Source organism: Lepidochelys kempii, chromosome 2 (assembly GCF_965140265.1).
Source record: "Lepidochelys kempii isolate rLepKem1 chromosome 2, rLepKem1.hap2, whole genome shotgun sequence".
NCBI lineage: Eukaryota > Metazoa > Chordata > Testudines > Cheloniidae > Lepidochelys > Lepidochelys kempii.
The window spans coordinates 221,460,443-221,486,814 of record NC_133257.1 but is presented as its reverse complement, the minus strand read 5'-3'; the positions used below and the strand labels follow the sequence as shown (position 1 = coordinate 221,486,814).

The 26,372-nt window shown below is 42.8% G+C and overlaps 1 protein-coding gene across 2 annotated transcripts in view; it reads right to left on the bottom strand.

Annotated features, from left to right (window-relative positions):
• The window catches only part of SLC25A13 (solute carrier family 25 member 13), a 131,793-nt gene that overhangs the window by 90,945 nt on the left and 14,476 nt on the right, over nt 1-26,372 (bottom strand). For both annotated transcript variants that reach the window (XM_073333879.1, XM_073333880.1), the window contains one exon: nt 7,170-7,223. In XM_073333879.1, the coding sequence (XP_073189980.1) occupies nt 7,170-7,223 (54 nt within the window). The remainder of the gene's footprint in view (nt 1-7,169; nt 7,224-26,372) is intronic.

Genomic DNA, 26,372 nt, shown 5'->3' with positions numbered 1-26,372 from the left:
TTAATTAAAAATGGCAAAATGGATTATAAGCAACTAAGGATTTAGACTGGGTTATGTGAAGCATTTAATTTGATAGCTATATTTATTTCTACATTGTATGTAATATTATAGTATGTTATTTTGGCAAAGATTTTTTTTAACTCAAGTGCAATAGGGGAAAATTGCTGTTAAATTATATTCATAAATACAGATCCATCAATCTTGAGAAACAACTGGATTGGCCCCACCAATTACATTCACATGAGGCAGCTTAATTAACGTTTGTGGCCATAACTTGTCCTTAATACAGTATAACTGTGTGATGCACCCACTCTCTCCCATCTCAGTGACTGGTGTAGCACTTTCTGCATTACAGTGAGCAAAATATTCAGATCATTTTTCACTCCTGAGACCACTGAACTATCTACTTTACTTTCCAGTCTAATAGAGGAAGGTGCAGGTGAGGAGTAGAAAGGTGGGAGGAGGTGAGACAATTTGCTATTGTGCTTAGCATGGTCCTCAGATTCTTGGCCTCAAGCAGCTGAAGGCAACCAACATGATGAAGTTAATCTTCAGAGGCACAGTTAGGAAGGATGCTTGTGTACATGCCCTAGAAGAATTTCACACTGTTCTGAGAAAACCCATCTAATATTTTCCAAAAGGGAGAGTCTTCTCTCTGTGGACCACACTTCTTCTCCCCACTCTTTACTCTTGAGGGAATTCTGCACCACTGCACAATGCAGAACTTTACAGACATTAACATTGTGCGTGCAGAATTTCCTTTCCCCCACATAAAAGGCCTGCAGTGCTGCTAGCTGCCACTAGGGGCCACTGGACTCAGCAGAACCCAACTTGCACATAGAAGACACTGCTGAGGGGAGAGGGAGGGAGCTAGAGGGTTCCTGGCAGCTGCAGTTCCCAGCATGCCCTGAGGGAAGGAGAGTGTGCTGCACAGGAAACTCCATGCAAGCCTGGAACCGAGCATCAGGCTATTTCTTCCTCTGGATCTTTGGGCTCTGCGTGGTTGGGGGGAGTGCAGGTATCTGGGCTGTGAGGAGGAGCGGGGCAGCTGGGGGGAGGGATTGTGGGTGTCTGGCTCCCTGGTTGGGCTCTGGGGGTGGAGGGGCAGAGAAACAGGAACTGGGTTGTCATAGGGGTTTCTTTAACTCTCTACTCCTGGGACAATGTTTGTGTGTGTATGTATATTGTTACAGACATACCTGTTGACAGTATTTATAGTGTCATAATTTATTTCAAAATAACTGAAACTGGTGTGATTATGTAGTGTTATTTTGACAAATAAAATTTTCAGAATTTTAAAATATTGTGCGCAGAATATTTAATTTTTTGGCGCAGAATGCCCCCAGGAGTAACTCTTGCAATAAAAGTCATTGGAATCCTTCTGGCCTGCTCAAAGGAGCACAAGAACACCTCCCATAAGGCCAGTTCTCCTGACAGATACCAGTTTTGAGACAGTGTTTTATGACTCAGTTTTCATAACTGAATGTCTAGCTTCAGGTGCATAAGTACACAGATGAGCAACTATATCCCCCCATTTTCCCCACAGTTATAAATTCACAAGAGTCTACAACGAGCTCATGAAGTTGGGTAGAATTTAGTGTGGTATTAGATCTTTATCTTTCAACACCTTTGCAAAAGAAGGTAAGATTCAAGAAGTCACCCCATTGTACCACCTCCCCCACTCTGACAATCTAAATTGATCTGAAGGGAAACTTTCCTACACATCCATATTCTCCCTGCTCGTTACACATTTCTACTTTTCTCCATTGGGGAGCACTAGCTATACACTGCTATATTCACTGTACCATTAAACCCTTAGGGCAGAGGTGGGCAAACTACGGCCCGCAGGACTGTCCTGCCCAGTCCCTGAGCTCCTAGCCCAGGAGACTCACCGCTGGCCCCTCCCCTGCTGTTCCCCCTCCCCCGCTGTTCCCCCTCCCCCGCAGCCTCAGCTCACTGCACTGCCGGCACAATGCTCTGGGCTGCGAGCTCCTAGGGCAGTGCAGCTGCAGAGCCCGGCCTGACCTGGTGCTCTGTGCTGCGTGACTCCCTGTCCTGGTGCAGCTGTGGATGGAGCATGGGTGGCTGGGGGCAGTCAGGGGGCAAGAAGCAGGGAGGGGTCGGATAGGGGGCAGGGGCCGAGCCATGCCTGGATGTTTGGGGAGGCACAGCCTCCCCTAACAGGCCCTCCATCCAATTTCCGAAACCCGATGTGGCCTTCAGGCCAAAAAGTTTGCCTGCCCCTGCCTTAAGGCATTTACTGTAAAAAACTTATTGTGGTGATCACAGCCTAAGACTAAAATCCACTAAAACACTTCAGCACAGACTTAACTTAAAGCATATGAGAAGTCAGAGTGAAATCAGTGAGACTAGTCTCATGCTTAAGTGCTTTCCTGGATCAGAAACTATAGAAAAGGTAGCAATGTATTTCACAATCTCCTTTTTCAGATCTTCTTTTTACTTTAAAAAGAAAAGGAGTACTTGTGGCACCTTAGAGACTAACAAATTTATTTGAGCATAAGCTTTCGTGAGCTACAGCTCACTTCATAGAATGCAATGTCTGATGAAGTGAGCTGTAGCTCACGAAAGCTTATGCTCAAATAAATTTGTTAGTCTCTAAGGTGCCACAAGTACTCCTTTTCTTTCTGCAGATACAGACTAACATGGCTGCTACTCCGAAACCTGTTTATTATGAAGCAATCAGAGGTGTTCCATAAATTCTGTTGCAGTGCCCGAGGCCTTACTGAAGTCAAGATATGCCACATCTACCACTTCCCCCCATCCACAAGGCTTGTTACCCTGTCAAAGAAAGCTATTAGGTTGGTTTGACATGATTTGTTCTTGACAGACCATAGTGACTGTTAATCACCTTATTATCTTTTAGGTGTTTGCAAACTGCTTGATTACTGGTCTGTATCACCATATATTATAATAGGGGCTGGAAGAGTTTTGTTCATCACTAAGAGAGGGATGGTCTCAGGTAGCCATGTAAGGGGAAAAAATTTGGCCCACAACTAAAGGAGATTCCTTCTCCCTTGAAATAGGAAGCAACATCGGGGAGAATCAGAGCTTCCATGGTTTCCCAGCTATGGCAGTTTCAGGCTAGATGAGTACTTGGGTGAATGGGTCATTACACAAAGTAACAGGTTTCAGAGTAACAGCCGTGTTAGTCTGTATTCGCAAAAAGAAAAGGAGTACTTGTGGCACCTTAGAGACTAACCAATTTATTTGAGCACGAGCTTTCGTGAGCTACAGCTCACTTCATCGGATGCATACTTTGGAAACTGCAGAAGACATTATATACACAGAGACCATGAAACAATACCTCCTCCCACCCCACTCTCCTGCTGGTAATAGCTTATCTAAAGTGATCATCAAGTTGGGCCATTTCCAGCACAAATCCAGGTTTTCTCACTCTCCGGCCCCCCACACACAAACTCACTCTCCTGTTGGTAACAGCCCATCCAAAGTGACCACTCTCTTTAAAATGTGTATGATAATCAAGGTGGGCCATTTCCAGCACAAATCCAGGTTTTCTCACCCCCCCCACCCCCCTCCAAAAACCACACACACAAACTCACTCTCCTGCTGGAAATGGCCCAACTTCATGATCCCCCCACCCCCCCCCTCGTAATAGCTCACCTTAAATGATCACTCTTGTTACAGTGTGTATGGTAACACCCATTGTTTCATGTTCTCTATGTATATAAATCTCCTCACTGTATTTTCCACTGAATGCATCCGATGAAGTCTGGCTAGCCAGAGATGTCAAGAGTAACAAGAAGGGTTTCTTCAGGTATGTTGGCAACAAGAAGAAAGCCAAGGAATGTGTGGGCCCCTTACTGAATGAGGGAGGCAACCTAGTGACAGAGGATGTGGAAAAAGCTAATGTACTCAATGCTTTTTTTGCCTCTGTTTTCACTAACAAGGTCAGCTCCCAGACTGCTGCGCTGGGCATCACAAAATGCGGAAGAGATGGCCAGCCCTCTGTGGAGATAGAGGCGGTTAGGGACTATTTAGAAAAGCTGGACGTGCACAAGTCCATGGGGCCGGACGAGTTGCATCCGAGAGTGCTGAAGGAATTGGCGGCTGTGATTGCAGAGCCACTGGCCATTATCTTTGAAAACTCGTGGCGAACCGGGGAAGTCCCAGATGACTGGAAAAAGGCTAATGTAGTGCCAATCTTTAAAAAAGGGAAGAAGGAAGATCCTGGGAACTACAGGCCAGTCAGCCTCACCTCAGTCCCTGGAAAAATCATGGAGCAGGTCCTCAAAGAATCAATCCTGAAGCACTTGCATGAGAGGAAAGTGATCAGGAACAGCCAGCATGGATTCACCAAGGGAAGGTCATGCCTGACTAATCTAATCGCCTTTTATGATGAGATTACTGGTTCTGTGGATGAAGGGAAAGCAGTGGATGTATTGTTTCTTGACTTTAGCAAAGCTTTTGACACGGTCTCCCATAGTATTCTTGTCAGCAAGTTAAGGAAGTATGGGCTGGATGAATGCACTATAAGGTGGGTAGAAAGCTGGCTAGATTGTCGGGCTCAACGGGTAGTGATCAATGGCTCCATGTCTAGTTGGCAGCCGGTATCAAGTGGAGTGCCCCAAGGGTCGGTCCTGGGGCCGGTTTTATTCAATATCTTCATAAATGATCTGGAGGATGGTGTGGATTGCACTCTCAGCAAATTTGCGGATGATACTAAACTGGGAGGAGTGGTAGATACGCTGGAGGGGAGGGATAGGATACAGAAGGACCTAGACCAATTGGAGGATTGGGCCAAAAGGAATCTGATGAGGTTCAATAAGGATAAGTGCAGGGTCCTGCACTTAGGACGGAAGAACCCAATGCACAGCTACAGACTAGGGACCGAATGGCTAGGCAGCAGTTCTGCGGAAAAGGACCTAGGGGTGACAGTGGACGAGAAGCTGGATATGAGTCAGCAGTGTGCCCTTGTTGCCAAGAAGGCCAATGGCATTTTGGGATGTATAAGTAGGGGCATAGCGAGCAGATCGAGGGACGTGATCGTTCCCCTCTATTCGACATTGGTGAGGCCTCATCTGGAGTACTGTGTCCAATTTTGGGCCCCACACTTCAAGAAGGATGTGGATAAATTGGAGAGAGTCCAGCGAAGGGCAACAAAAATGATTAGGGGACTGGAACACATGAGTTATGAGGAGAGGCTGAGGGAGCTGGGATTGTTTAGCCTGCAGAAGAGAAGAATGAGGGGGGATTTGATAGCTGCTTTCAACTACCTGAAAGGGGGTTCCAAAGAGGATGGCTCTAGACTGTTCTCAATGGTAGCAGATGACAGAACGAGGAGTAATGGTCTCAAGTTGCAGTGGGGGAGGTTTGGATTGGATATTAGGAAAAAGTTTTTCACTAAGAGGGTGATGAAACACTGGAATGCGTTACCTAGGGAGGTGGTAGAATCTCCTTCCTTAGAGGTTTTTAAGGTCAGGCTTGACAAAGCCCTGGCTGGGATGATTTAACTGGGAATTGGTCCTGCTTTGAGCAGGGGGTTGGACTAGATGACCTTCTGGGGTCCCTTCCAACCCTGATATTCTATGATTCTAAGTGAGCTGTAGCTCACAAAAGCTTATGCTCAAATAAATTGGTTAGTCTCTAAGGTGCCACAAGTCCTCCTTTTCTTTTTGCGGATACAGACTAACATGGCTGCTACTCCGAAACCTTTTTACTATGAAGCAATCAGAGGTGTTCCATAAATTCTGTTGCACCACAATGTAGTGATCAGTTTTCCAAGCTTTACAACAACCTTGTTATGTTCTGGTAGTCACTTTGGATCAGCTGATAGAACTTCTCATAACAGAACTATTTTGCTCTCTACTTTTAAATTAGACTTAGACAGAGCCAAATTCTAAAAGACAGGCCTCTATCTCCATCAGTTCACACTCCGGGTCAGGTTCCAGAGGCAGTTTCTTTCACTGGCCCAGGGAAGCTTGTCCCCTGCTCTGGGCCGGGGTGGGTGGGTAAAAAAGAGCCCGCCCACCTACCCCCAGCCGGGAGAGGGGAGGTGAAAATAGCAACCACGGCTTACAGGAAAGCAGCACAGATCCCTGTGCTGCTCCTGCTCCACCAGCCATCGGTGCTCACAGCTTTGCTTATGAATCCGAGCATCTTCACTTCCTAGCTGTAAGTGGGTGTCCCGTGTGTGAGGATAGGGGTGGGGACAGGCAGCCAAGATGCACCTACCTTTAAGATTCAATACAGGCACAGTACAGTATTTGCTTTTTTTTTTTCCGTCTCTGCGGCTGCCTGATGGTTGCTTCTGGTTTCACATGGTGTCCGGTTGACCAGTCAGTCCATAACTCTGGTGTTCGTATCTTTGAGGTTCTACTGCATTTGCACACTTTTAAGCACCATCACCGATATACGTTAAAGCGATGATGCTTCAGAAGTGTAGGCACGTGAAAGCAGAAGCACAATGAAGCCTCCTTGCAAATTTGATCCTTAGTAAGACATCTGCAAATAAAGTCCTAAGCCGGAAGTGGTGGGTATGCAGATATACCAGAACAAAATACTGTTCATTTTGAGATCAAAAACCAGGAAACATCCATTTTTAGTTAAATCTCATTGCTTAAGGGTGGGAAAAAAAAAAAGGTTTTTTCTAAGATTTCAAGTGCCATTTCTGAAATTCTGGGGGGAAGAAGATAATGCCTTATGGCCTCCACTGCTCCTGCAAATATATCCATGGCAGCCCAGCAGGGGAAGCAAAAATAACATGAAACTGACAAGTATTGCAATCACTACATATGCTGATCCTGCCTGCACCTCTAGGGAAGAAGATGCACAAGTGCAACACCACAGAGGGTAGAAGACCGCTTACCCAGTGGTCTAACAGCAACACGTCTTCACCAACATTTTTACCCTGTGTAGGAACAGTACTGAAACTCCCTTCCCTTTTTCTGAACACTTTCTTTCCAAGATATTAATATTTTCCTGAGCCAATACAATAATCACTCAAGAATGTATTTGACTTCTTGGTGAGCATTGTTCAATTTTGATAGTTGTATTTAAGTCTAACATGGTAATAATACGGTGAATGATTAATGGTTGAAAAAACTATCAAGAGTTGAATGCTACAATAAAGGATCAAAAGATATGAAAATTTTAGTCTGAAAGAGTAAAAATATTTACTTTATACATACCTTCAAAAATATTGTTTTCAACTCAGTTGGATCAGCTCTCTTGGTTAGAGCCACCTACAAGTAAATACATTTACATTAGTATGCATATTTTATACAAAAGATGTAAAAATGTCATTTAAAAGGAAAAATTCAAACAATAGAATTAATGATGAAAATAAATGTTTGTCTTCGGTAAATCAGCAATTGATTTAGCTGGTCATGCTTACTCACTTAACATTACACTAAGTTATTCAACATTTTTGCTTTAAATATTTCTCCTATGCATTTTTCAATTCTTAAACCTGCAGGTTGCATATCTGCCAAAGTACCAACTCCCTCCAAAGTACTAATCTCCTGTATCTAAGCATTTATTCCATGCTCATCACATAGCTTTGCACTTACCTCATCTATCATCTCAGGATCTCAAAGTGCTTTATAAGATATATATTATCCCCACTTTACACTAATGATAGCTTGCGCCCACCCATCTCACAGGCTTTCCAATAATCCTGTCCTGCTGCCGGCATGGTAAGTGGGCGGGGGGACGGGTAGTTGGATAAGGGGCAGGAGGTCCCGGGGGGGGGGGGGCAGTCAGGAGAAAGGGAGCAGGGGGGGTTGGATAGGTGCTAGGGTCCGGGGGGGGGGGCAGTTAGGGACGGAGGTCCTGGGAGGGGGCGGTCAGGGGACAAGGAACAGGGGGGGTTGGATGGGTCAGGGGTTCTGAGGGGGGCAGTCAGCGGGCAGAAAGTGGAATGGGGTGGGGACCAGGCTGTTTGGGGAGGCACAGCCTTCCCTATCTGGCCCTCCATACCATTTCGCAACCCTGATGTGGCCCTCAGGCCAAAAAGTTTGCCCACCCCTGAGCTATAACCTGTAAAAGCTACTCAAAGCGCACAGTTAACTTGCAAAAAGAAAAGGAGTACTTGTGGCACCCTAGAGACTGACCAATTTATTTGAGCATAAGCTTTCGTGAGCTACAGCTCACTTCCTCGGAGGAAGTGAGCTGTAGCTCACGAAAGCTTATGCTCAAATAAATTGGTCAGTCTCTAGGGTGCCACAAGTACTCCTTTTCTTTTTGCGAATACAGACTAACACGGCTGCTACTCTGAAACAGTTAACTTAGGGTTTTCAGAAAGTTTTTGGATTAGGGCTGTCAAACTATTAAAACAATTAATCGCGAGAATAAAAAAAATAGTCGTGATTAATCACAGTTTTAACTGTACTGTTAAACAATAGAATACCATTTATTTAAATTTTTTAGGTGTTGGAGGGGGAAGAATATGTGAGAGAGACAGGGTGTGAGTGTGTGTTGTAGGGAGCGTGTCAGTTCGCTGTGTCTTTAGCAGAGCACTCACCAGCCTGAACGCTTGTGGACACATCAGCAGCTGCTGGCAGCTCCCACTTTGACCCAGAGGCAGCGGCACAGACAGACTCCCTGTCCCCCACCCCAGCTCAGCAGAGACCAGGTACACGGGCAGAGGGACTGGGACACCCCATCAGCCTCCCTCCCCCTGCTCTGCATAGCAGACAGGAGACTCCCAGTCCCAAGCCACTTGGTCAGGAGCGGCTCCAAGGCAAGGAGGGTGGGGATAGGAGGAGCAGCGGCGGCTGCAGAGGACAGCAGAGAAGCAAGGGGAGGAGGGACACCCCTGCTCAGGAGGCACCCCCCTTGAGCACAGTGTCCTAGTCGGTGGCCTGGCCCAGCCCACCCACCCTTAAGGCCAGCCCTGCTCCTGAGCCAGCAGCAGACAGGCTCCCCCTGATCCCAGCTCAGTGGCAACCAAGTACAAGGATGGGGGATGGGGACACCCTGACATCAGCCCCACACCCACTCCCACTCTGCCCTGCAGTCCAAAGCAGCTTGGCTGGGGCGGCTGCATGGGGGCAGGGCACAGGAGCAGCAGTGTAGCAGGACAGCAGGAGGAGGGGCACGCTGCCCCAGAGGCACACAACAGTGCCCCTTTTGAGCACAGTACCCTGATGTGCGATTAATGCTCGTTAAAAAAATAACACATTAATTTATTTTAAGTTAATCGCATGTGTTAACTGCAATTCATTGACAGCCCTATTTTGGATAGATCCATCCATTATGGGTTAAAGAAAAACACAAGTGGGGGATATCAAGTAAATTCTTGTCAAGTTAAAAACTGGCTATTTGGAAACGACATCAAAAGTTATTATTCTTCAGCATAAACCTAAATAGAAATATAAGCAATGTTTAACTGAACAGACCAGTTCTCCAGCTTGTCTGGTATCTTGATCCTGCCCGTGGGTTCTATTAGTGTACTGAAGAGGAATGGGTTGGGGGGTGGGTGGGGACCTATACAACAGCATAGTGACCTATGCTAGAAGCTGGTGTGGGAAACTGTACAAAGAGAAATTTCTTCATGATGCTAGATGAAGAAAGTTAAAACTTATCAGAAACTGTTTTTTTTGGTAAAAACTGTGTGTGTGTATTTTTTCAAAAACGTAGAGCAACTTTAGTGATTATTTTGCAGCCTCAGGCAAAAATAACTGACAAAAACAACAAGTGCTACTACTCTAACTGCAGACCCTATTTTTATTATGGAACCTAGCAGAGACTACACAGTTGGGACTTGCATTTGTCCTTCCACTGGCACAGAGGTCTACCCACATGGAGGCACTTGCAGAATCGATACCTACAATTTTAACTATTTAATTACTTTACCTTTAATTATACAGTAGAACCTCAGAGTTAGCCACACCTCAGGAATGGAGGCTGTCCGTAATTCTGAAATGGTCCGTAACTCTGAACAAGATGTTATGGACTTCAGGGAGGAGTTGAGGCTGCAGCCGCAGGGCTGGGGGTGGGGGATCAGAGCTCAGGGCAGGGAGAGGTTGGGGCTTCTGACCTACAGGCCGCCAGGGCTCCAGGCTAGGGGCTCAGGGTGTCTATCCCTTGGGAGCACCATGGCTGAGGGCTTTAGACCTGGGGAGAGCGCTGGGGCTTGGGGCTTCAGCCCCACAGCTCCATTCCCGGTTTCAGCTTGGGGGGGGGTACCAGAGCTCAGCGCTAAAACCGGCACTCCCCTCGTAGCTAAAGCCCTGATCCCCAGAGCATGACCCTGCCCCCACTTCCCCTGCTGAGGTCAGGAACGGTGCTGTGGGGTTGAAGCCCCAAGCCGCAGCACTCCCCCCAGTCTAACGCCTCAGTGGTCCTGAAAGTCAGAAGCCCCGAGCCCCGCCTCCGCCCAGAGCCCTGACACATCTCCCTGCCGACCCTGTGACTGCAGCCCCGACCCTCCAGTCGCTTAAGCCCCAATGCAGCACAGTATTTGGGTTTTTTTCTTTTTTGGGGGGGGAGGGGGTCTATGCTGTTGCTTGATTGAAGACTTCTGGTTTTACAGGGCGTCTGCTAGACTGCTAAGTCCCTAACACTTGTGTTCATATCTTTGAGGTTCTACTGTAAACCCAATTTTGACTCCCTCTCTCACCATGCCCCAACACTTGTTTAAAACATCCTGATTACAATTTCTGTGGCCTTTTGAGTCTCATATTTTGTGACCCACTATTTTCTCCAATAAACTTGCTTTTATTTAAAGACAAACTGAATTGGATTCAGTGACTTAGTGCAGCAAATGCTGTCAGCCCTGGGAAGGAAAACAAAACTGACCTCTGACTTCAAGGAGTAGAATCTGGAAGAGTTCACAGGCTGAACACTTAGGGCCTAATCCAAAAGCTCAAAGAAGCCAGCGAGAGTTTCTCCATAGAGAATGAGTTTTGATCAGACCCACGTTCAAAAGTTAAAACAACTATGGATACCTCTGGAAAAGTCATGATGAGGAAGCTGGCATGAGCACAAATATAAGATTTGAAGTGTGCTAGAACCTAGTTAGAATAGGCTTTAACCAGATGTCTCCCATTACACTGAAAGTTGCACAACTGGATCTATTAGCAAGCCCTGTAAGTTTACTTACTGTATACTAGCTTTGTGGGGAGTTAACAACATTTGGTAGCTCTTCTTCCGAAAGTCATCAGGGCTACGTGCAAAATTGTGGGGTTGAGAGTCTGAAAACATGCATAATCTAAGTGTCATCTTCTTTTATTAAGATGGTTATTTACTTGAGAGCCTATGGTCAAGACTCTGTACGCTCGACAGTAAGCTAGATCTAAATTCTGTAGAAAGGTCCCTTGATTTCTGCAGCACTCCTGTGTTGAATTCTGCAGCACTATAAGCAAATTAAAAAACCTATTGACTATAAAATAAATAATATAATCAGTACAACATTGCATGCACCATTAATTTTGTCATTAAGTTTTACACTGCCCCCACATTGTCAATTTGTGGCAAAAATATACCTGTAGAAATTGTTGGGTAAAATGGGGGAGGAGATAAGAAATGGCAGTTTTGATAGTTACATAGCGGTGACCCATACAGGTTCAATTCCAATGCCATTAACAACTTTGAGAAACCTAGCACAAATGGCTCTCCAACTCCAGCAGCCATTTTCAGTATTGTATTGATACTGAAGGAGGCAGCTGGAGTTCATAAGCCATCTACAGTATTCAATGGGGCTGATTCCAGTGGAGTTGAACCAGTGTTAGCAACAGTGGGAATATTTACAGTTGTTTATTCCCTAATCCAGACAAGGCTCAAGAGATAAACACATAGGCCTCGCCCACACCAATAAAGTGACCTGTTGCCGATGATGGCTGTCTTTTGTGAAAAGGGTCTTCAGTACACTTTCTGAAATCATGCTGAAAATTGTTGCATTCCAGGTATGCCAGCTGACATGTTGGCTGACTCTGGAGATTGAACCAGACACCTACAGACCTAAAACATGAGCTGCTATAGCCTGAACTAAAGAGATAATACTCCCAACATGGCAGCTGTAACAACTCTCATCCTCTGTTGATGACCACAAAGGGGGACCTGTAACACACATTCACCAGTAGGTTACACCAGTAGTTAAACAGTTTTTTAAACCAGTTGAGGGTAGACTAGGGGAGTCTGTTGCCTAAACCACTGTCAGCCAACAGGTAGTTGGCCTAGTGTAGACTGACCCACAGACACTACTATGCTGCTTCCACTCTGGTACAATTCAATGTCATATTGACTGACATTCACAGAAATTCCTTATTAAAAATCTTTTGTTACTCACAAATAGTATCTATTCTATCTTGTCCCCCCTGGGGGAAAAAAAAACAAAACACTACACTGATAGGCAAAGCATCCATCTCATCATGTGAAGAGACATCTGAAAATGTTGGTTGTTGCCCTATACACAGAGTAGCTTTATAAAAGCCGGCCACTTTTTTTAAGACACATTTAGTGGATAAAGCTTTCCAACATTTATTTTTAAAAACTTGAAGAGAAACTGAACACAGGCTCTGAGTAACAAGCAAAGTTACAGAATATTCATGAAAGTGGGTGACATACTAGATGAGAATCTATGGATAAAAAATGTTAAGCCAGTGGGCCACTGCCTCCTAAGTACCTTAGGCATTTTTGAAAATTTTATCCAATTATCAATTTTTTTTAATATTTGTGTATTATATTAAATTGTTTTAGTTAACTGTACAACAGACTATTGAAGCACTACCTGGCCCCGGCACACCACGGGTTAAACACCAAATTCCTATTTCTCTCCACTAGCGAAGGTGTTCAGGATAAGGGTTATAGAAAGGACCGTTGGAGAAACAGGAGCAGGATATGTGGGGAAACAGAGGTACTCTCCAATCAGGCTCAGAGGACTGAGTAGATTCCCAGGTTGGGAAAAAGTGTGGTTTTTTTACTCATTTTGCTTACGTTCCCTTGTCTTGGTTTGTATTTATAGCAGATCCTCTTCTGCTAACTCCTTGTAGCTGTGATTTGCTTCTGTTGATATGCAGTCATCCCACCAGTTTATTTTAACATATACTTTTAATAAGTCACTTCAGCAGTGACAGTATGCCAAGTCCTGGACCAACACACAAAATGAATACAGTCCTTGCCTTGAGAAGCTTATGATTTAAGAGATACATAGAGACACGATACATTAAAAATCAAAAAGGAGAGAACACATTGGACTTTGGATGGTTTTAAAATAATTAACTACTAATTTATTTATTGTACTTAATATTCAAGGAGCAAGTCTTTAGGAGGTATTTGAAAAGGAGTGGTGGATTAGTGGATAGGGAGTGAATCTCACAAATAGGACAGAAAGAACAGAGGAAACAAATAGGAAAAAGAACAGAGATGAAAGAGGGAGACAGAGTGCAGCAGGAAACATAAGAAGAAATGTCCAAGCATGCAGAGCCTTGATGGTAAGTATAAGAAGTTTGAACTTGATGTGGTGAGGAAGTGGAGCCATCGAAGGGATTCCAGAGTAATGGTGATATGGTCAGTAATGGGTGAAGAAGAAGAAAGTTTTAGTGGGCATATTTTGGAAGGGCTGGAGGGGTAACATGACTTTTAGGTAGGAAGAGATGTAATTACCCAGAAAGGAGATGATCAGGGTATCAACAAATGTTTTAGTCTCTCCCAGACAGGATGGGATGAACTTTCAATAGATTGTGGGAGGAGAAACAGCAAGATTTGGAGGTAAAAGGAGGGGTCAAATATGATCCCTCCATCCCACTTTCCATAATTGCTCTTTTTATCCTCCCAGAGTCCAGTTCTGGAGTCCGCGCTTCACTTTTTCAACTTTCAAAAGAAGCGTGATGAGAGAAAAGCTACAGAAATTATCTGAGGACTAGAAAACCTGACTTACAATGAAAGACTTAAGGAGCTCCATCTACTTAGCTCAAAGAGAAGGTTAGGAGGCAGTTTGATCATGATCTATAAGTACCTACAGAGGGAGAAGATTTCCAATACTAGAGGCCTCTTTAATATAGCTGACAAAGATCTAGCATAACGAGATCCAATGGCCAGAATTTGAAGTTAGAACCACTCAGAATGGAAATTAGATACATATTTTTAACACTTAGAATAATTAACCATTAGAACAGATTCCAAGGGGATGTACTGGACTCTCCATCACCTAAAGGCTTTAAATCAAGACTGCAGGTCTTTCTAAAATATATTCCCTATTCCACCACAAATTATTGCTCCTGATGCAAGAATCACTTGGTGAAAGCCTGTGGCCTGTGTTATGCAGGAGGTCAGCCTTAAAAAGACATTAAAATATCTTATGAATTTATTATATATAGACAGATATACACATACACACACACACACCCTAGAGCAGAGGGACACAGCCTTTCTGCTAAACTAAGCCCCAGAGGTTAGAGACTGGAATGTTTGAAACCTTTTTAGAATGTGGTTTTAGGGAGAGTTTGCATTCACACAATTCTTTTATACTGATTAAAGATTATCCTAAAACTATGTCTTAAGCAGCACTGGAATCAAGGATATAAAACAGCTGTGGTGCAACCAACTTGCTTATGTAGATGAGAATTTCACTTTTCCTATGTATCTGCAACTATGTTAGCTAAACCATATTAGAGACTGAATAGAGAATAGAGACTGAATAGAGACTGGGTCATTACACACATTGAATCTATTTCCCCAGGGTAAGCATCCTCACACCTTCTTCTCAACTGTCTAAAGGAGCCATCTTGATTATCACTACAAAAGTTTTTTTCTCCTGCTGATAATAGCTCATCTTAACTAATTAGCCTCTTACAGTTTGTATGGCAACTCCCACCTTTTCATGATTCTCTGTATTTTTTTATATATATCGAGAGAGAGAGATCTTCTTACTGTATGTTCTATTCTGTGCATCCGATGAAGTGGGCTTGATGCTCAAATAAATTTGTTAGTCTCTAAGGCGCCACAAGTACTCCTGTTCCTTTTGCAGATACAGACTAACACGGCTGCTACTCTGAAACCAGATTAGACTGTCCTCCTTACTAGCAGCTCTCCTTGAAAAAGCCAGTTTCATTATGCATTGCATCATGAGTTATGTATCAAGGTTCTCCCAGTGCACTCTGCCCCCAAGGTTAGTTGCAGTTAGCCCCAGAATGCAAATGATTGCAAGTATCCACATCTGAGACAGCATTTGTAGTGTTTCTACACAGTCAGAGTCTAAATTAAGGACCTTTTATTACGGCAAAAGATGGAAACCAACCAACCTAAGCAATAATTCTTGCATTCCTTTAGGTTGCAAGCACCTAAACCAGACTCTAGAAAATTCTGTCAAGTTTAAAAAAGAAATGTTAATAAGATCAATCAACTAATACGTCCCAAAAAGCAGAGGAAACATGCACACAGTGATGAAACTAGAAAGTGTACTGAGCTCACCCTAACTTTGGTGACTAACGGGGACCAATCAAATCTAAGGTAAACTATTTTCTCCCATCATCAAGTTGTCTACTGATTTGTAGTTGTGACAACTCCCAATCTACAGGTACCAAGCACCAAGGTAAGTAGAAGTCTTCACTTCCTCCAGGTTCTTCTTAGATCTACATGAATAGGCAGTTACGGGTTACTTTTGATTCTATTTTTAGAGCCCTGCAAATCTACGGATATCCATTTTATATCTGCAGACCATGTTGGTGGACCACAAATCAGATGTGGATATAAATTTTGTTATCAGTGCAAGACTCTACCTATTTTCAACATCCCAAAGTATACGGAGCAGGCTTGTTCAAAAGATTTGTTCTTGCTCAACAGGTTCAATATTCACAAGAAATGCCTGATAGGCCATAGTTTAGTTCAGGGGTCTCAAACTCAAATGACCACGACGGTCACATGAGGATTAGTACTTTAGCCAGAGGGCCGCAACACTGACCACCCCCCCGCTGCCCCGCCCCCCTCCACTCCTTCCATGAGGCCCCACCCCTGCCCCACCCCTTCCCCGTTCTCCAGTAGAACATAGTATTACATGATGGGCATATCACAGCCAAACATGCTCTGTCGAAAGCACCTCTGCAGACAGGAAAGCATCACTCATTCAAATCCTCCCATTATAACAGGGAACATTGTTAATGGCAGAACACCTAATAGCAGGATTTTATCACATAGCACACTTCCAATTCTCTCTCAACTGGTGACTTCCTCACAAAGCAACAGAAAGTCTTTTGCCTACAAGGGGTGCAGCTTTCTATTGGTAGCCTGTTGCTGTGTGGTCAAACTTCAGCTATAGGCTCAACTGCTATCCTGGTTTGGAATTTGGAAACCAAACCATTATAAAATCATCATCATCAGTAGTCCAGGTCAATGGCACTACAGTACATACTCCCACTAGTGAGCAGAACAGACTCTACTCCAAATGTAAAATAATGACAATTGTCCTCTATTTCGTGATGCAGGGTGAGCTCAGAAATTTTCAGCAGTTTTACTAATTTGACAAGGAACTGTGGTACCTGAACACAGACTTTAAGAATACCACGCAACATGGGAACCACTCAAAACACTTGCACAGCAACAATGCAACACTATGTGACAGCCATTCAGAAATGCTGCCATATGTATCTGCCTACATTGTAGTGAAACTTGTAACCAAAATGGCTGTAATGCAGGTTGGCTGGAAACAATGCTGAAGAATCAAAGACTGTTCAAAGTATATAAAGTGTTTCTATGACATAACTTAACACTTTTCCAAACTCCACTATACAGGGGAGCTAAGTTGCAATACTGGGACTCAATAGCCTAGCAACAAGATCTTTAGGCATCTCCTCATATAGGAGCAGCCCTGTGGAATAAGAATCCTGGAGTAGGTAGAAATATAGGACAAGAGGTAAATATGTTTACAAGGGATTACAATTAAAAATGAGCCAATCTAAATTTACCAACAAATCACTCTGAGCATAACATTAAGATTCAAGCACTCAAAATACCATAATGACAAGCATGCAATACCTACACAGAAGATAGAAAGGTCATCTACATCAAACTGTTGTGAGAATAACTGTCATAATTCTTTATATGTGACATCATAATCATGAATAAGCAGGAGAAGTAAATAGACTAGAGAGAAAATTCCTATACATTAATGTCTCAACTAATAATTGTGTGACAGGAATTACGTAGGAATAACTGACAGGTGATGTATTTTGTTTCAGTGTTATGTTTTCTTTTTTGATTGAGCACAAAAGTTCACTTTTAACGATCCTATTTATAATCAGATCTGTCTATTCAAGTCTATTCAAAATGCTACACACCTCAGTAGCTCAGAATTGGGGAGGGTGTGTGAGTGGGCATGAATCCATATGTATGCACGAATCCATTTCTATGATCTTAGAAAGAACAAAAGACAACTGCATAATGGAAGCAGACAACATCACACACAAGTAACAATGTTATTGTGCATTATAAATGGTAGGAATAAAAGAAAATCCTTAATCTTGGAGTCAGAAACCTTTCCTTAATGCTGACAGAAGAACAGTGGTATCCCAATAGAGGGCCTAGAAACATATAAAAAAGAAGTAGAGACTTGAATATGGATTTTTTTATAAGTATTTCAGCACCATCACTTTAAATTCTTGAAGACTACATTTCCAGTGGGCAGAGGTTCAATTGCATATGCAGTTAGAAAAGGTGGTTACAGGTCTAAAGCAGTGGTTTTCTAACTGTGGGTTGCAATCCAGTACTGGGTCACGGCATGTAAGGCATTGGGTTGCAGTGGCTCTGGTCAGCACCATCGACCGGGCCATTAAAAGTCCAGTCGGTGGTGCTGCCCGGCTAAGGCAGGCTAGTCCCTACATGTTCTGACACCATGTTGAGCCCCGGAAGTGGCTGCTGGATCATATTAAAGAAGTTCTGTATTAAAATCACAAATGATTTTGATTCCCCAATAGTTTAAATTCCAGGGTATTACTAATTAAGAGATCTCTTGGTTTTTGGTACCGTTTCTCTCCCTCTATGCGTGAAACTTGCAAGCTGCTAATTGCGTTAGTACATCCTAAGACAGAGTCTGTTCTCAAAGCAATTCACACAGAGAGAGACTCAAAGCAATATTCTGTAACAACAGAAACAGCACCCAGAGACTCCCCGCCCTTTTGTTAACAATTGTGATTAAAATAGAGATAGAGGATGTATGTGGATGGATGCTTGGTGTGGATAACAACAATGATCAGGGAGGTGCCAGCCTAAGAATCCAGCGTCCATCGGCTGAAGAAGGCATCAAGTGGAAATAATCAGAGGGCCCCCGGAGGGCAGACTGGAATCCACCCAACAGCCTCAAGAATGGGAGAACCAAAGAACAAGATAACATCTAGCAGCACGGAGCCGTCAGGAATGTGCCATCTGCTGACTGATTCAGCAACAGCATGATGAAGCAACTCCCATAGACTGGCATAGGAAGAAATTCCTATAAAAAAGGACTCTAGAAAGTGAGAACTTTGGGGGGTCTGATTCTGAAAACCAACTTCCAGGAGCATCAGATGAGCATCCTGCTCCCTCTTCATGTCCAGGCCACCTGGCCAGTGGTTTGTGTGTGTGTGTTTATATGAATGAATGTGTGAATAAATATGAGATTGAATGGAATGTTATAGCTATAACTAAGTGCTTACTATGATTCTTTCTGCATTCACAATAAATGTGGTATTTTGCCTTCTCCTCTTTAATAAGATCTTGCTGGTTTTTATTTTATTGATATAACATGGCCAGCAGTAGGTCTGGCTCCTAGGCGGGGGGCCACGGGGCCCCATGCACTGCCCCCTGCCCCAAGCACTGGCTCCGCACTCCCATTGGCCTGTTGCCAGCCAATGGGAGCCGGTGGGGGGGGGGGGGAGATTGCCTGTGCGCCTCCGCCTAGGAGCCAGACCTGCTGCTGGCCGCTTCCAGGACAGCAGGAAGCCTGCCTTAGCACCCCGCTGTGCCGCTGACTGGGAGCTGCCCGAGGTAAGCCTGTGCCCCAATCCCCTGCCCCAGCCCTGAGCCCCACTCCAAACCCAGAGCCCCTTCCTGAACCCCAAGCCCCTCATCCCCGGTCCCACCCCTGCACCCCAACCCTCTGCCCCAGCCCTGAGCCCCTACCACACCCCAAGCCCCTCATTACCAGCTCCATTGGGTCACGGGTATCAACAATTTTCTTCAACTGTGTCGTCAGAAAAAAAGTTTGAAAAACACTGGTCGAAAGAACACATTTGCACCTGCAATCACAGTAACTCCATGCTGAAAGGTAGCTGTGCAAGCGTGCTCTTGCGCATGCAGATTGTGGGTCTCATGGGACTGCATTTGAGCCCAAGTGTAAATTTCAGCTGCAAGTTTAAACTGTTTCCCCACCACGCATGAAACAAGACAACTACAACATAAGGGGGTGGGGCAAGGTGGTGTGTTAAATTTTCTTTTTAATTATTCAGACCTCAGGTACTAACATTAGGTGTATTCTTAATGCTTAAATAATATCAGATTGGTGTGTGTGTGACTAATATGTGTACATGACCTTCACATCAGGATGGGCGGGCAGGAGAGAAAGTCTGGGAGAGTGCTTGGAAATAGCTTGCAGTCTCAAGCAGAAAAATAAAATAAACTGGCAGGGACTTCAGAGACTGCATCAAGGGGAGTTAGTGATGTAAAGGACATGGTCCTATCCTGGTCAGGTACAGGTTATAGAGCTCTTCTAAGTATAATTAAGCTGGCACACCTGTGAGGTATGTTGCACCTAGAGAGGTACTCCTTAAAAGGAAGGATCCAAGCTTAGTGCAGGGTGGCAGAGCTAAAGAACAGAGCTTCCTAGTGCCACAGAGCAGGGGCTGCTTACCCAGATAGCTGCTGAAGAGTCTCTGCCACCTGGACCCTCACTAGAGCCCAGGGTGCTCAGCCTGGACCTCTCAGACACTCAGGAGGTTAAGAACCCAGCTCCTCCAGAGCCTATTTATCTGTTGCCTTGTGAGGAACAGTGGGGTGAGCCTGTACTGTACTGTGGGTTGTAGGAGTATTTTGTTTGCCTTTTTTTTTCCTGGGACTGCAGTCAGGCCTTGAAGGGGGGGAGCTGCCTCTCTAAGACTTATAACCAGGAGACTACATTCTGCACTCCAAACCAATGCTACAGCAACACCTACAGCCAAAGAGGGATGGTGGGGATGAGGGAGGTGCCCAGACTCACCCCTCGGGGTACAACCTGAATAAGTGGCAACAATCTCTGAGCTAACAGGATGCAAGACCAGTGAGAATCAAAGCAATGGAAGAGTAAATTATAACTTTCCAGACTCCGCAGAAAATCTAAAAGACTTGTCAACAGTAGTTAAGGAATTTCCATTCAGGAAAGCTTTGGAAAATAATTTTTTTACAAAAAATCCACTTAGAAACAATTCTGTTTATAGCTCTTTTTCTCCTCTGCAGGTTGAGATTTTTTTTCTTTTTTTTTTTTTTGGTATATTTGCATAAAACCACCGCTTTGTTAAAACACTAATTTACTTTTAATGCTCGGTTCTCAATATTTTTATGACATCACCTAGTTCCTATGGAAACTGTGGTAAACTGAGCATTTTGTTTTAAATTGGGGAATAAAGAAACAGGAGAAGAAAAATCCTTTAGAACTTGTTTTCATACCAATATCTTTAGTAGTTAATGAGGAAAGCAGAATTAAACCATTTTTATTTACTGAGAATAGTTATTTCCATTTTTATTTGCTCTGGAGGCACCACAGCTCAACACAAAACCTCAGGTATTGGTTTAGCGGACAATGAATGGCTTGAGATCCTAGAGAAATTCTAGTGCAACTGGGTTTGGGTTTGTTTGTTTTTCTTTTAAATCTCATGAAACAAAAGTTCTTCTATTTTCTTCCTTGGACACTTTGACATCATGATTGTGATGTCAAGGAAGTTCTGTTCTGTGCATCTACCATCCCATACTAGCATACTGATGCTAGCCAACCAAACTACTCCCTTTTTGATACCCATTTTTAAAAATGCAATAAAATTCCAGTAAAAGCTTCCTTGTAATAATTTAATCCAGCTCTTTGATGTACTTAATATATGAGATGATCAGACAAGCACCTGTGGCTCAAGATTTCCACAGACCACAGAGTTTCAACGACAAAACTATTTATCTTTTTTCCTGCATCTAACTTTCAATGATGACAGCCTCATATGGAGTACTTTGCACTCCAGACTTGTGGAAGTGTAAGGAAACTGAGGATCTACACGCATGCTGTATAAAATAGAAAGATTAGAGGGCAAAACAGCACACTTTTCAGCATTTTTTGGTGTGTTTTCCTCATTCTCATTTTCAGTAGATCATCAGTTTTTTTCCACACAAGAAAAAAAAAATAGCAAATTTAATATTTCTTTTCCTAACCTGTACACCTCACATTGAATAGGAAAATATTAAACCCACACTTTATTAGATTTAGTCAGATAAATGCTTTCATGCTTGGTTGAATTACCTTTTCCTCCACATTTAATTATATATGATTGTCCAAAGCATGAGTACCCAGCTAATAAACCCCCATAGAGGAATGCAAACAGAGCTCAGGAGGTCATGATCACCCATATTTTCTGTATGGCTAGAGAGAAAGTGCATCCCAAAACATCATCTGTTGGAATATAAGGTCACAATATGGAAAAGGTTGAGTATCACTGCTCTATAGCATCCACTTTGTTGATAAACAATCCACATACACATCTTGGTCACGGTAAGTAGCAAAAATGGACTTAAAAGACTTAATGTTCCCATATTTTTCTTATTTTTGAGATAACACTTAAGCAGCATCAACATGGGACCAATTCATTATCTCCATAAAGCAGCTTCTATCTAGACTGACAACACACAATGGAAGGCTGAATTATAAAAATGAATTGACAGAAAGGAGGAAGACTGACTTGAGGTTGATGATCAAAAAAAAAACCTATTTTAATGGAAACGTGAAATTATTCAAAATTGTGTTCACCTAGATGTGTAAAGATTTAACTAAGCTGATTCTAGTCCCCAGCCCATCATACAGTCTGAATCAACCGAAGTGTTCTTACATGTGAGAATCTTTTTCTAATGGCTTTTCATACAGTGCCACATATGAAAGTTCCTACTGCATGAGATGTGTTAAAATAAGATATAAACTTAATACCTGCTAACTACAGAATTAAAGCCTAAAATAATTAAACATCATCGCCCAAAGGTCTTAGCAATGACGTAACCGGTAAGTGCACAAATGGGTCACGTCTTAGACAGAATAAAAACAGTGACAATAATAATAAATGGCCTGCAGCTGTGTTTAGAAGTATGCCTTTGGGCTATGCTATATACTGCCATATATTTGTGCACAGAACTCCAAACTGAGGTAACACATGGATTTTAGACCCTTGGGGTCATAATCATTTTGATGGGCAGGCTAGTTTAAAAGGCTTATGATGAAGTATGTGTCATACATTTTTTTTTAATAAACAAACCATTCCAAAAATATACCCACTGCACCAAAACTATTACACTTTGATTAAATATTCATTAAGGGCTCAAACTAGTGGTCGCTTTTTCCTTCTTCTATACATTGACTTTTTACTTTGATGGTTTAATGCTGTAGTAGCAGCTGGCAACCTCACACCACAACTTCCCCCAGGAGAAGAGTATTTACTAGCCCACCCACTAAGCATTCCTCTATTGGCTACCAAGGAAAATGCATGCCTTGCAGAGAAAACCAGCTCTGCTGATTGAATTGGCTGGAAAGTTGAAGCAGCACCAGCAGCTAAGAAAGGTCACACAGGCTCCTCCTCCTATATACTGGATGATGACCACTTAGCACAGGATCATCCTTAATACAGTGTCTGCCCCCAGCCAAATGTTCAAAGCTCCTTCAGATGAGTAAACATCACGACGAAAAAAGTAGAGAAAGCCTCACAAACTTGAATTGCAAACACCGAGAAGCTGACAAATGTTGGAGAATCTAGGAAAAATTCAGTGGAAGTCTCACCTGAGAAAACAAGGATAGGCACTGTCAGAAACACACTATGATCTTTATCTGCTGTTGTATATTGGCTCCAAACAAACCTTTATATGTCACTTTTACCCACTCTATCAGATATTACCAGCCATCACTGGAAAGAGTAAATAAAGTCATATGAATATAGAAGTTTGAGAAATTGGTCATAAAGTTGTGGCAAATATGAAGAAAGTAGGAAGAATTTGGGGGAACAGAAGAGCTACACTGTTAGCATCGGCAAATATCTGCATCAACTGCAGTGGGAGGAAGAAAGGCATTTTCAGATTGGATATGACCCAAGTGTTTGACAGTGGGGCCATGTCAGCAATTCTCTCCCCTAATTTCAGGGCTGTAAGTCAGATCCTCAGCTCTCAGCCCAGATGAACTCAGGTGACTTAGCTATAATAAAGCACTTGTGCATCTATCTATCTTGTAAAGTCCACAAAATGCATTTATCAGATATATACCTAACACATCCTAATGGTAGTTTACAGAGTTAGAATGTGTTCAACCAAGAGATACCATTTTAGGGCCAAACTCAGAGGTGATGTAAATAGTGGTATATATAACCCCTACATAAGATAGTGTAAATATTTAATAATAAAAAGGTGTGTGGCCCTTACTTTCCCTCTGCCTGACCTTCTTAAACCCTCCTATTGCTTGCCCTCCAGCTACAAACCCAATTTTCCATCCTTTCAGACTGTATGGTACACCAACTTAAATTTACCTATGCTGGCTAACGGATATGCAACCTGCACCATAACAGAGATCATCTCTGAAATAAATATGAATCCAACCTGTCTATTCCTGAAAGCACACAAGAACCCAGATAGAATAAATGCTTCACATATGAGCGTACTCTTTTACTAAAGTGTCCTATTGTGACAAAATTAAACAGTAAATGTGAAAAATCCAAAGTAATATTCAAACATGAGTTTCAAATTCTAATTCAGACTTTGATTCTACTTCATTGGCAAGTACAACCCCACAACTACTTTAAGTTTTTACTTTCTCATTCAACTCAAAAGTTAGAATAATTAATTCCCAAAAACAATCATTAGATAGTGATAAACTGACAACTAAAATAAAGTCACTTTCTATTTATAAAAAAGTGTCTAAAAACTGTGGTCACCTAGACATTTAACAGTATTTTCCATGTGGGATGAGGGCTGCTGTTTTTGATTTCTCATTAATTGTCTTGATTATCAAGCACATGACTTATCTATAATAAAGCATCAATAATTTTTGCTTTCTGGTCGTAACAATAGGCCCCAATAATTATGAAAATAGCCTCTAAATGCCTATGTGCCTTGCTAACCACAGGTGATACCAAATTAACTAATGAGAATTTTCTTAAACTAGATTTTAACTAATAGCTTTGGAATGTATTATTTTCCATTTTCTTAATATTTGTGCCCTGAACAGAAGCAGTATAGGCAAGTTCTGAATGTACAATTCATATGTTAACCTCAATAAAACCAATCAAGAGTTCATAAGTAAAAAAAAAAAAAAAAAAAATTGTACTTTTATAAATCGGCCCAACAACTTACCTCAAAGCTGACATATGACCTTATATGTCAGTTTAATTCTGTTCTGCTTCAAAATAACAATAACCTGGTCACAAAGAATTAAAGATCCTTCAAGGCTTACCTTCCTAGCCACATCCCCACCTTACCATTTATCACCAGTACTTCATATCCTGTCTAAAACGTAGACTGCAAGCTATTTAGGCCAGGAGCAACATATTTGTTTATTGTCTGTAAAACATCTAGGACACGTTAGCAAAAAAGCATAGTCTACATTTATGAATAAAAGAGGTCCCTGCCTAGGATTCTGATACAGCCAGCGTGCAGTAACGCAGTCAGTATCTCTTTCATGCCGCTGCCTTGTTCTGCAGAATATAAGCTTTCCCATTTTTAAAAGCAGTACATCTTGTCATTATAGTGGCTGACATAGCCTCGAAACCATTACAAGTTTCTGTGATCTCAATATGGGCTAAGTCAAATGCCCATGATAATACTTTTAACTATCAACAATATTAACTCACTTCTCATCAAAGCATCCAACAGAGGAGAGAGAGACCCATATTACAAGGATCTGCAAAATCTTCTGAGTGTGACAGGTCATTGTGACACCACCTGTGAGCGAATCTGGGAGAAAATGGCAACTTTTTCCCCACCAGTCAAGGAGCCAAACACGAGGGGACCAGCAGTGCCCAGATACATGAACTCCCTTCAAGGCTGCTCCAAGCTCAAAGAGCTCAGCAGGACTTATGAGCCGAGAGTGCATGTACAGTGATATTTTGAACATCTGCACAATTTACTGAGAGTAGTATCTTATGTGGATGGAGCTTATTTTGTGGGAAGAACTCCGCTCCCTTCAAATCTGAACTCTATCCTTGTTCTTTACACCTTTTAAAGTGTAGAAAAGTGACTAAAAATTGCATTGTGGGGAGATGACAATGACTTCCCTGGCAAATATACTGAGTTTACAAATACAGACGTTATTCTAACTGCACACTACGCTCTTTTCTCTTTACACATCACCAATAATAAAAGAGCTAAATCCAAATTAGACTGTCAGTGACATGTGAGCAAGCCCATTGCCATCAACGGGGAGCTGATTAGAAATCAGTAAGCTCTGTTGATGATGCTCAGGAAGGAATAGAATCTCTCTCAGCTGCACTGGCATGGTCAACAAGGAAAAAAATAAAAGGAATAAAAAGCTTATTTTTGTACCAAAAGTCATCAGATAAACACTCAAACTGCACAGGCAGCAGATGTATTGAGAAAGAATGTGTTATTGTTCCGAGCAGAACCAGACTTCACTGTAAGCAAGGCAATCATACGCTGCGGCAGCGCAGCTTGTTACAGTGAAAATTCAGATGTCTGAGTAAATCTTTGCATACAACACCTGAGTTTCAAAACCCAGACTGCATTTAAACAGCAATCACACTGCATTTAAAATGCAATTGACACAGGTTACAAAAGTAGAAACAATGAATGAATTACCAGCCTAAAGTAGGTTTCAGAGTAGCAGCCATGTTAGTCTGTATCCGCAAAAAGAAAAGGAGGACTTGTGGCACCTAGAGACTAACCAATTTATTTGAGCATAAGCTTTCGTGAGTTACAGCTCACTTCATTGGATGCATTCAGTGGAAAATACACTGGGGAGATTTATATACATAGAGAACATGAAATAATGGGTGTTACCATACACACTGTAACAAGAGTGATCACTTAAGGTGAGCTATCACCATCAGGAGAGCGGGGGGGGGGGGAGGGAGGGAACCTTTTGTAGTGATAATCAAGGTGGGCCATTTCCAGCAGTTGACAAGAACTTCTGAGGAACAGTGTGGGGAGGGGGGGAATAAATATGGGGAAATAGTTTTACTTTGTGTAATGACCCATCCACCCAAGTA